Genomic DNA, 12,384 nt, shown 5'->3' with positions numbered 1-12,384 from the left:
TCTGCCCTCGTCCAGACATCCCACACTACAGCAATGTCAGCATATTTATAGTGTAAACAGGGAGTCAAGTATACTAGTATTGACCAGCCAGTGATTGTAGGCTTCTGCAACTTTGGCTCTAGATGGAGAGGGGGGAAAATGAGGGCAGAGTCAGGCCCAATGCATTTGCTTTGGCTGGAAGCAGAAACCAGACCTTCAGCATTTTGTTCAAGCTACACAGTAAAATCTTTCAGTGCAGCCTATTCCAAATGCATGACACTCTGCAGAAATGAGACTGGGCATGCCTGCCAGGAGCCTTGAGCAGATGCTGTCTCCCATATACCAAGGCAATGCATCATCTCCTAGACTGAACTGTGTTGTTGCCAGTATTTACAGATTCACTGAGATGCATCAAAGCCCCCCCAGCAGAGACACGGAGCTGCACAGCCTGCCACTGAGATATTTACTGTCTCTTCAGCATATCAGGAGGATCAGGCAGTGTACACACACACAGTCACATACACATGCGCGTGCGCGCACAGCCTGAGGGAGTCCAGCCCCCAACAGCGGGGCCATCCTTCTGCTACTGGATTTTTCCAGCCAGAGCATCTTGCCGGCTCTGCTGTAATTTATGGAAATTGTTTTCTGACGTGGGGCTTTTTCTGTCACGACAGGGACCCACCAACTGGAGGAGGCAGAGCTGCAGTCAGGGCAGGAGAAGGGAGGGAGAGGAAGAGGTGGGGAGCAGAGGAACGCTGGGGGAGTAGAGATGACAGAAGGAGAAAAAGGCACAGTGACACTTCAGACATGGGTGAGTTATAACTAAGACAGCAGGAAGAAAGGCAGAGAAAGGGAGAGAAGGAGAGCTGAGGGGAAGGGAAAGGAGCTCAGAGACTGTCACCCTCAAGAGGGCAAACACCAGGAGACAAGTGCAGGGAACAGCCCAGCATACCAAGGAGGACTTGTTCTGTCTGAATCTTCACCATGAGCACGAGAAAGAGCTGCCCCCTGCCCCTGGGGCAAGGAGACCAGGAGGAAAAGCGGAGTGAGGGTACTCCTGACCTGGAGCCACAGGAGTGTGAGGTGGAGCTGAGGAACAAAGCTATTATGCAACAGAAGAGGCGCCTTAAACAAGCAACCCAGTTTGTGCACAAGGACTCTGCTGACCTGCTGCCTCTGGATGGCTTGACAAGGCTTGGCACCTCCAAGGATCTGGTGAGTCTGGTGGGACCATATTTGGGAGGAGTCCTCCTAATAGCCTTCATATCAGTTGGGAACTTCTGCCAGGCTTTGTGAAAGGGTCATGGGTTCAGCAAAGACAAAACTTTCCTTCAGCATCATCTACAAGCAGGTCAGGGTGTGGGGAAAGAATGAATTGCCCATTTTTTGCATCCATCTTCCCATGCATCCCCATAGGGACCAAATTCCTCGCAGAGGCAGGCAGACATGGGCTGGAAGAACTCCCCAGGATCCAACTTTCCAATCACTCGGTATGTAAATATGTTCATCTGACATGTATATTTCCATGTGGGATGTCTCTGAAAGCCCCCATGTATCCCTGCATCATCCAGCTCAAAAGCAGACTTATTCCTCGATTCAGCAGGGTGGGATGCAAGCACAGTTCATGAAATTCCAAGAGGCTTACATTTGACCTTGCCACCTTTTTGCATTATTCTCTTTCCCCCCACTGTTTGGATTTCCGGAGGGGCAAGCACAGGGCAGGACCGCTAGCCATGCATGCAGGCAGCTGCAGTGGCCAGCACCTGTGGATAAACACCTTTCGTGAGGAGGCATGGGAGTGAGGCCTGTGGGCGTCTCTTTGTGGAGATGGAGCAGGAAGCATCGGGGGGGCATCTGCTCCAGGAGCCTGGGCAGCCTGTGGTCTGGAGGGACTTCCCCAAGGCAGGGAACAGTTTCCCATGGGATTTCTTGCTGGTTTAACTGCATGCATCTTCCCCTTGCTCTGGCACTTCTGCTGCCTAACTTTTCCTCTTTGCTGTGGAGTTTAACTGCTAAAGGATGTGGAGGTATAAACCATTTTTCCAAAAGAAGGGCTGGGTCTGGCCAGTGATATGGACACAACCATTTATTCCAGCTGTGCCAGTGGGTGTCATAAAAGATCATGCCCCTCCCTGCAGTCTGTGCTTCCCTCTGTATCCTCAGACCATCACAGCAACACCACAGATTCCTGTGCACGTATATCTCCTCCAGTTGTTTCCTGGCTCCCTTGGCAGGCCCCATGGCTGCTGGCAGTGAGGTGCTGATGCATACAGGGGCACACATGTGTGGGACAAGCAGGGTCCCAGGCACAGAGTCTGAACAGAAGCTATTCCCCTTGCAGAAACCTTTGGGTGCAGCCATGTTCCTGAGCTGGCGGACCCTCCCTGCAGCTGCTGAGAGTCCCTGTCTCAGCAGGGTCAAGGGTAGCTTCTCAGAGTCACCCTGAGCTGTCACCTCATGCTCTGCCACCCCTTTGCAGCCACACTCAGAGCTTTCACTTGAGCATCTCTCTGGTCCTGAACAGTTGCTGTCTAAGTACAAGAAGGGAGTCACATAAGCGTTGTGTAGTGAGGAACAGGGCCTCTCCTCCCCACAGGGAAGAAGGTCTGGCCACATCGGAGCCTAGAGGGCCTCATCCAGGCTGTCAGCACTGGCTCTTCATGCCCTGCAGTGCTGCAGCTGAAACATCTCAGGAAGGGATAGCGAGATATACCCCTGGGCTCTTCCTTGTACAGCTTTTGGCAGGAATAGGAAGGAACCACCTTTAAGTCTTTTAGTGCATGTTTGCTGAGCTCATCCATGAAGGCAGAGAGAAACACATCTATCTTCTTTGCTTTGGAATTGACTCCTGTCACCCCATGCCCCCAAAACGACAACTGTGGTGCCAGCCAGAAGCCTCTGTGAGAACCCTGCAGAGTACGGGTGTCAGTCTTGGCCTCCAGAGGCTGGCATCCTGAAGCCCCAAATACTTGCTCTAATGAGACAGGCTTTGTCTGAATCACTTGCCACAAGGAGCTCCCCTGGTCAAATTATCTATTCCAGGCAGACTTCCTCGCATGCAGAGGGCACTCATTCATGTTTGGTCCATTAGAAAATGACTGAAACATTTTTTACCATGGAGCTAGGGAGCAGTGAATAAAGCATAACATCTCATCTGCCATGGAAATTTTGCTCTGGTATTAGAAGGCACAAAATAAAATGCAGCACCTGTGCCAAGTTCACACACATAGTGCCATACCTGGGGTCAATGCAGTAGCTGTGGATCCTGCGTTTCTGGTTTATCTTGGAGTAAGAAAAGAACGAGGCCTTATATTTCCAAGAGCAATTCGGCAGTCTCTGGAACTTGATGGGCCACTGTGATATCACTGTGATGTTTTGGGGGATGTAAATTTGAGTCCAAAATATGCTTTCAGGCACTCCTCCAGCCCCACGCAAAACTCCATTTATGTTTCACAAATTGATCTGGCTTCCTCCTGGAGGGCAGGAATGCAGGGCTGAAAACAAAGCAGCAGCAGGAGATGCTAGAGAGGTTGATCTTGGAGAGAATGCAAAACACCCCAGTGTAAGTGCTATTGGACTCTGGGAAGAAAGTTTTACTAATTCCCCAAAACATGTCTCCACTGACAGTGCCAGAGACTTCAGCTGTGGCAGCCGCACATGTCCTAAAATTAGAGCAAGGCCCCATGTAATTTAAAAAAACCTACATCCTTTCTTATACAGTCAAAGTCGGGCTGTTTTTGCCACCCTTTTCTGTGTAATCTGGGTGTGCGTTCAGCTTATGCAATACATCTAGCAATGTCTGGGATTTGATGCCCCCATCATGTCTCCAACAATAAGTAATTATACATTTCAGTTGAGGCCTCACATTTCCAGCTTTATAACAACTATGAGCGTGAGACTTTTTTTTTTAATGGCAAAAAAAGGTAGCTGTATGAGCTAAAATATTCTAAAAGTACTGAGAAGGTCTAAAGATCTGGCTTCTCCCCTCCCCAAAATCAAGATCCTCTGTTCATACCAGTCCACTAATCATATCAAGGCCTTGAGATTTCCTATTGGAGAGCCTGAACCTTACAAATTGTACTTGGAACCCTCTCTGACTCTTCTAAGAGTCCTGAGAGGGCCTCCCTTCCTGCTGCTGGCCACAGCTACCTTAGGTCCTCCCTCACCATTCCCTTCATCTCATTGTGTCTTAGCCACCCAAGAGAGACAAGAGTCTCCACTTCTCCATTTCTCTGGTGAGACAGAAGACAGGGAGGGCCCCAGGAGTCTGCTCTTGAATCAGATGCCTCCACGGTCCCAAAGCTCAGCTAATCCCCATCAGTGCTTGGCCCCTTCCCAGCCTGAATGACAGGAAGGACACAGAGATGGCCACTGCAAAGGGCCTGTCCGTTCTGTGGGAAAGGTTGCAGGAAGAGGAAAAGGTCCTTTGCATGCCAGATTGTGAGAGGAGACAGGAGAGAGGATGGGAATTTGGAGACCTGCTGTTGGTTTTCTGCCCTTTTCCCATGCCCTAGATATTAACTGGCAGCCAAACTGGCACTGTGCTCAGAGTATTTAGGGAGTGAGGTACAACGGCCAGCTGTGCTGTGGGTCTGCACAGTAGGCTGGGAAAAGACCAGGAACAGAGGGATATTTTTACCTCATTTTTTCAACTACTGCAATGTCTCTCATACAGCATATGAATGATCTGCTGCTTGAGTGACGGGGAAACAGAGGCATGAGGGACTTAGCACCTCGCAAAGAGCAATGCTGAGTGCAACCAAAGAGCCAGTAACAGCTCTCCTACTCCAAACATTGGGCAAAACTGACAAGTCAGTGTGCTTTGACTTGCAATTTACACACTTCCCTGGCCTCAGCACTCTGACCAAGCATAAAGCTAGTCTGAAGCACACACACACTCATTGGCAGGTCTGGTCTAATTCAGATGTTTGGCCTGCACATTGGTAAGATCCTACATCAAACTGCTGCACCATCTGAAAGCTGATTTTAAAGAATTTTTCTTTAGACATGTAAAAGCAACAGTTTATGCTGTAGCACATTAGCCCGTTTAGATTCATTGCCTTTACTCACTTAGGCAGTTACTGAGAATGGTATTGTCAGCTCTGAGCAGCTGCTTTCCTGGAGAAGGGCCATGGGGCCAAGTACATGGAGAAAGGACAAAGCTACCTCTGACAGACCTACTTCACTGATGCTGCCTGTTGTTGATTCCATAGCTGTGCAGGGACTGGAGGCACTAGATCAACGCTGGGCAAAAACTAGAGCATCAAGGTGATGACAAAGGGAACTTTCTTTCAAAAGCAACACCTTCCTGTGTATGAGTGCAATATTGGGACAAGAAGGTTTTCACTATTTTTCTTCCCTTTTGGTGCACCTCTCCTTCCACCCAGAAGAAAGGAGATAGGAATGAGGTAGGAATATGAGATACAAGAGATTGAGTAAGATACGTGAGAGAGGAATAAAGTTTCTTCAGCTGTTGATATGGCTGATGGCACTCCCTTCTAGCTGTGAACAACGTAGGGCTTCTTAGATGCTCCCCAGACTAGGAAGGGCGCCAAAATTGCATCACTTCTGATGGAAGGGAACAGAGACAGACTCCAAAGAACTTTAGAAGCTAGTTTTAGTTTCCTATGCAGGGGAAGCTTCTTGCTTCACTACAAATAATTGCCTAAAATTTCTGAGTCCTACCTTCTTACCCATATGTATATCACACATATGCAGCATCTCCAGTCCCCTCCCACATTAGAAGATGTGGGTGTGCCTGGTCGTATGTCAGCACACACTCACCAGGTAGCATACTGCAGTACCTGAACAGGTATGAGACTGCCAACTGCATGTTTAGCTGAAGGAACAGAAAGATATGTTTGGGGAGACCATGCATTGGGCATGTTCTTCTCCAACAATTGCATCCCAGAGACCTGCCTGTCACAGACAGCCCAACACTTTAACACCACCTTAGGGGCTACAGAAAAAATCTGGGGATTTAAAGAAAGCTTTTTGGGATAAGCTTATCTTTCATCAAGATGATCAGTTGGGTCAAGCATTTGCAATCTGCTTCCCTGGGCTAGCAAATGTCCTTGTCCTTACCTCCATACTTAGCTGGGATTTCTCTTTCTTTGTGATGGAGACAGCAGCCACATAGTGTGGTCCAGCGGCGCCTCTTGGAAGGCAATCTGAACAAGCTGCGGGGCGAGACCAGGGTTCAGTCTGCATGGGTTCAATCTCCGCTGGCAAAAGACCAGGATGAAAATATGGAAGAGTACAGGAGAAAAGAGACTTCACCCCTGCTAATACAGTGCCAGGTAAGGCAACAACACAGTGCTCCTGATTTCACAGCAATGGCAAATACTCAATGAGTTCTAGCTGCCCCACTCCCAGGGGCCATGCTAAGTTATTAATTGCAAAGCCAGCTGCAGCTAGAGAGAGCAGATTTGCCACATGGCCTCTCCTAGAGTTTGGATTCAGTTCTTCCAATAGACAGAGGAAAGCCTTTCTGCCAGATGCATTCCAGTTGTCCATATTTGAATATAAATTACCTTAATCACATCTCCTTCCTTTGGAGGCTAGTTTTCTCATAATATGAGTTATTTCATAACTGCATACAGAAGCAAGAAGTGTCTCCTTATCACTTCAAGAGAGGTGCCCCTAGCTAATTTACACTTACTGGATCCAGTCTGGTCTGATTCTCTCAGGTGTCAAAAGACATCCTAAGAAAGTGGCTAACTGCTCTGAATTAGCACTGTTGCATTTCTTGATGCAAGCAGTATTTTTAGCTCCCTTTTCTTCTTATATCCTCCTATACAGCAGAACACACTCCTCCCTGGCACCTGTAGGTAAGAAAGCACATCCAAAAGCTGTGCCCCATGAAAGAGGGCTGCATGGTTAGAGCTGTTCAGAAACAGGCAGATATGAGACTCACCAAGATATAGACCTGGTATACAAAATCCATTTCTAAAGCTCTGTTTATTTCAGTTATCTGTCCTAAAGAACATCTCACATGTTAGAGCGTAAAGTCTATGCTTCCAGGAAAAACACAAACATCTCTGAAAATTCATTTGGCACAATTAATTATCATATGAACACAGCCTGGTAGCAAGTTTCTGAAATGTTCAGGTTGGGTGTCTCAGGACCGTGCAAAGCCACTGCCTGGTTTGTTTTCCAGCCTTTACTGTTGCAGTTAAGCATAGCTTACCCTGGGTTTTAGGCTCTGATGCAGCTAAGTTAACATAAGCATACTTGGGAAAACAGACTAGTAGGATGAATGGCTTTCAGTGTAATTTCTCCAAATAGCTGGAGTCTTTTTTTTTAGCAAATGAAGGTGTTTATTTTTCTTTAATCACCACTCTGTATTGTTCTGTAAGAGGAAACTCAATGATAAAGGCTGTTTTTTTGCCAGGCATGTGCATCAGACAAGGACAGGAATAGGTAGGTACCATATCACAGGGGCAGTAGCTAACTCAGCACCAGAGTCCACTACTCATTCCCCTTTTGTGTTTCTAATGGACTGTACCCCAGCTGTCACACACATTACATTTTCCTTCATGGAGGAAGGTTAATGAACACCACAGTCAAGGAAATAGATCTAATGTTGCACTTAACTCTACCTGAACTCAGCATCTTCTGCACAGGCATTGCTCCCTTTTTCTGCCCTTCTTAAGACCAAGTCACTATTTGTCACAATTAATCTTCTTTCATTGATGAAAGGAAAGCTCTCCTCCCCTTCATTTTAGTCTTGCTGCTTTTCATGTTCACATCCGTGAACTTCAAAAAGCCTCACCTGTAAGTAACGGATCTATGGCAGGAGCTAGCACTCAGGCTGCCAGTTCATTTTAAACAGAGAGGTGAGCTGGTACCTTTTGGAGAAACTCTTGACTATGGTGTAGTTTTTATTAGAAATGGAACATGACCCCAGTGAATTCTCTTCTCTCTGACAGCAGCTCCTGAGAAAAGATCATCTACCAGCATAAAGCTTCCATTTACACTCAGGCGAGTATGCTGAAAATTTCAAAGTGGTAAAAAATGCATCACCTGACTAGTAACTGAACTTGACTAGGAAATAAAGCTGAATAGATGTAGACCCCAGTGACACGGAAATTCAGGCAATAAGTGTTTTCACTGAAACAGGTTATAGTTGCCCTGTGCCTAAGGCCTTTTTAAGATTCAGAGATCATAGACCGTAATAGTTGTACTGCAGAGCCACTCACCCTCCTGTTTACTTAGGTGGGTTACTCACACTGTACCTCAGCAGAATTGCCCCTTTTTTTGGCAGGCCCTTTCTGCAAAGCACTTTGGAAAGCTTGCTATGACTGGCATCTGCATCGTGAACTCAAGCTGTTATTTTTTGTGGTGGGGCTTGTCTCTTGTTGACTTGGAAATAGATGCTGAAAGATTCACTGCTGTCCAAGGCTGCTTTTCCTCTGTGCCAATGCAACCTGGGATTAACCAACCTTGGTTAGTTAAAGCAATTTCTTGATTTTGGAACAGACATTACTTCAGAAAACAAAGTTCTTTAAAAATGGAGATTCTTGCTGATTCCCCTCCCCTCTTTCTCTTTCTTGGAAATACCCATATTTGACCTTTAGATAAAGACTAATGATGACTGGTAATAACAGACTGAAAATTCTGAGGCAGAGATGAGAGTGGGTAATGTGATGAAAAGTCCTATTAGTCCAAGAAGGATTGCAGTGCTGATCAGCTGCCTGTGTACTTTTTACCTAACCTACATTTTATTTATGGTATGCTGGACAAACAGTGGTATAACTGGAAGGTGGGTAGCTATTATGAGGCTGCTGGAGGTGGTAACTGTGCAGGGCTGTTTTACCACTGAATGAGATGAAATGTTGTTTTCTACAGAATAATCACTGTCCTGTTATATCCTAGCAAATTTCTAACTTGCAACTTTCCCAGCCTGCTCTGAAACAAAACTGAAGAATCTGCCTAGCCATACAGCTTAGGTCTATTATCACAACAATGTTAACAGCTCATGCATCTCAGGTCTGCCTGCTCCCAAGGTGATTCCTTAACAATTGCTATCCATACTCCATGTCTTCTGTTTCTGAAGAGCTGATACAACTCCTTTTCTGTAGCTGGACAATGAACAGTTGGCCTCTGTGTAACCAACCACAGGGATGGTTAGCTCTCTCCCAGTAGAATCCATGTCTATTAATGAGGAAGAGCTGATTCAGCTGGACAGTTGTCGGCAGGTTGTAGTCTGGGCAGATGCTGGGTAGCATACCTGACCTGACGCTTATGGCTAATATACCTGCTTAGGTAGTGAGGAGGCACAGGAAAGCCTTTTCTATGAAGCACAGTACAGAGGATGAGGAAGGAGATGCTTAGCATGTGTCTGCACTTTGTGTTTTATCTTGCCTCTTGCTTTGTGGCCTTGCTTAGTCTGGCCACAATCCCTCCAGGCAGGGCTGATGTGTCAATGAGGATCAGACAGCACAGATATTACAGAGCTCTAAGAGCAGCAGGGGAGGCATTTTGTCATAGAATGTTTGGGTTGGAACTGATCTTAACGATCATCTAGTTCCAATCCCCCTGCTATGGGCAGGGACAAGGGACTGTCCTCTGGGTCCTGTGAATTTCCAGGCTGTTTTCTCTCTGGACTTTGTAATACCAACTTTTGCCACAATCAGCTGTTGTCATGAGGTAAGGTAGGATGCTTCCAGGCAGGCACTACTCCTAGTCCTAAATGTTTATACTTGACATGCCAGGCAGCCCGGAGCCATGGCAGCAATATTTATTCTTTTATTCTAAAAGTAAATTCTAAATTTACTTCTGCTTGAAGAAGCACAAGTATTGCCAAAGTCAGGAACTTGTAGAGTGCTTTGCACCTCTTCCCCTTCTGTGAGGTTCTAGCACACTCCCCTACTTGCTTAAAGCAGATTTGTGCCAAGAGGCAGGAGGCATGCATGAATGAAGGGCAAGAGAACGGGTGTGCATTCTGGGGACAGGCAGAAGCTCAGGTGGATCTCCTACCAGCTCTGTCATGTGTGATCTGTATTACCATAGGACGGCAGTTCAAGCTGCTCCACAGTGAAATGGAACTGCTTATTTGTGAAGGAGCTGGGGGAATATTCCTGTACGAATGTGCAAAGAACTGCAGAGGGAGCTTCTGGCAGCTGGTTTCTCTGTGTTCTGACTCTGTTTCATTTATCATCCAGCTGGTAACAGGTTGGTTAAGTTTTGTGTTCTCCTAACCCGTGACTTTGTACTTCTGTGGCAATTTCCATACCATGTGCCAAAGACCAGCCTTGGATTGAATGTAGATGCCAGTGTGGCTGAGACTGTAAGAAGCACATGATATAATAGGAAAGGCACAGTGCTGGCAGCCAGAAGTTTGTGAAAGCTGTCTTGGCTTTGGCTTTCCTAAAGTATTTAGCATTATATGCCTCACTTGGCTGTTGTAAGAAGCCACAAGTGTTTACAGTCACATGGGACTGTTGATTAACTGGACATAATTCTTTATGAATAAGACATGCTTTTTTACATTATAGAAAAAAAAAGTATAATAACCAAATCAGGAGCTGTTGAAAAGATGTATCTGTGCATATTTTCTGTGTAGCTACTGCTTGAGCACTGCTCTCCTTGTTCCTAAATAAGGCCACACATGGTAAATGCTCATCCTTCTAAAACTACCAATGTTATTTAAATGTACATCATATATACATATATGTCTTACATAATTCTTGGTGAACTCTGTAAAACAAAATAAGTAGAGATCTCAAGCTCCAGTGGTCTTGCACTTCTTGAGAATTTCTCAACTAAATGGCCATTCTGGGAATATGGTGTATCTAAATGTTCAGAATGATGAAATTCTCTACATTGATGTACTGCAGGTGCAGTTTAGATCAGAGGAAGAGCTTCAAAGCAAAACAGACTTGACGTTTCCAGCATGTACTCTCTGAGGTTGCCTTGAGTGCAATTAGTACTCAAGATACTCTTTGTGTTGTGTGTGTTTGCAGCATTCCAGTATTTCTCACTGGAGGTTTTTTCTCCTTTCTCTTCATAATAACTCACAAATAGCACATTTTTTAAAACAATATATTGGAAATACTGGATGTAGCTCTCTGCGATGATTAACCCATGTAATAATCATAAACAGATTTAGTTAAGAAATCAGGAAATTGAGACACTTTCCTTGACCCTTCTGGTGCTGCCCTGGTAGTCATGCTGATCTGCTTAACGTGTTCAAAGCATTTAAGCTCATCAGGAATGAGCATAAGGGTAGAGGAGCTGTGGGAGGTCTGTTGCTGCTTCTGAGTGTCTCATGGTGCTGAGTGCCATAATGGATGGAAGAGAAAGAATCACAGGAAAAATACAAATGATAACAGGAGGAAAATGAGCCTTCAAAGAGGGAGACTTTGTGGTTGGGTTTTTTTGGGGTGTTGGTGCAAGCCAGAGCCTTGAAGAACTAGACCATCAAGAATGGGTATGGTTAGGCACTATAGGTAGGTGCAAGCCATATTTTGCAGATGGCAGTTACTCCATCTTTTCCAGTTCCTGTACTGTCCTGCTCCTCCTTTCTTTTTTGTCTGCACATAAACTCTTATTGATGTCCTGGACAACCCTACTTTTTGAAGCCTCTACCATATATGTTCGGCACCTCTGGCCTGCCATTAAGGACCTCTGTGCAGAAGGGACAGAAAACAGATGGCAACTACATCTCCTGTTCCCTTTCAAGTGCAGAGGGAGGAAGAAATTAAGTGGGCAAGGCACTGGGGATTGTTCCAGTAAGATCATACAGAGGTGACTCTGGTGCAGGGCATCCAGTCTCTCCCTTTGCTAGGTGACACCAGCTGTGACTATTGTAGTTGTAGTATTCATGTCATATTTCTTTAAAGAGCTGTCTAGGAACTTAATGTAAGCCCCACACAAAACAGACACCTCTTGATTAGGTTGTTTCTTGGATTCAAGAGTCACTTGGATGTGTCTGTTATCTTGGGAACTGTCTTAAATTCAAGCTCTTCTCAGGGACGCTTGTCCTGGGTGCCTCCTGCTTCTTCCACAGACACCTCCCTCTCAGAGCTGTTCAACTGAGAACAGACGTCTACCCCTGGAACACTGTTCCCTGTGACACCAGAAGAAATGGAGAGAGGAAACCTACAAAAGCTGTAGCACATGCTTATATTCCTTTAGAAGCTTTTGTCATGTCAATTATTGCTCTGCTAATAAAGTCCATGTGTCTTTTGACCGCAATGCTGCTAAGTTAAAGTAGCTAATAACAGATAAGTGTCCGGGCAATCAAATACAAATTAAAGAAGACAAATTCAAAAAGAAGTTTTTGGCAGAGGTTTGCAGAGCACTGGGGACACCATCATTGTCTTGGATGAGTCTCCTGCCTTCTGACTACTGCCTAAAAGCACATCTTTGGCTGTGTTGCTAAGGGAGGTCTAAGGGATT

At 45.8% G+C, this 12,384-nt stretch overlaps 1 protein-coding gene across 1 annotated transcript in view; it reads left to right on the top strand.

The window, feature by feature from the left end:
* The first annotated feature begins 545 nt into the window (after positions 1 to 545).
* The window catches only part of NRIP2 (nuclear receptor interacting protein 2), a 23,236-nt gene continuing 11,397 nt past the window's right edge, over positions 546 to 12,384 (top strand). Inside the window, exons 1-2 of the mRNA XM_009512086.2 lie at positions 546 to 1,194; positions 6,108 to 6,278. Of these exons, the coding sequence (XP_009510381.1) occupies positions 964 to 1,194; positions 6,108 to 6,278 (402 nt within the window). The 5' untranslated portion in view covers positions 546 to 963. The remainder of the gene's footprint in view (positions 1,195 to 6,107; positions 6,279 to 12,384) is intronic.

Source organism: Phalacrocorax carbo, chromosome 1 (assembly GCF_963921805.1).
Source record: "Phalacrocorax carbo chromosome 1, bPhaCar2.1, whole genome shotgun sequence".
NCBI lineage: Eukaryota > Metazoa > Chordata > Aves > Suliformes > Phalacrocoracidae > Phalacrocorax > Phalacrocorax carbo.
Note: the sequence above shows the minus strand (reverse complement) of the source record. Positions and strands in the feature narration are given on the sequence as shown.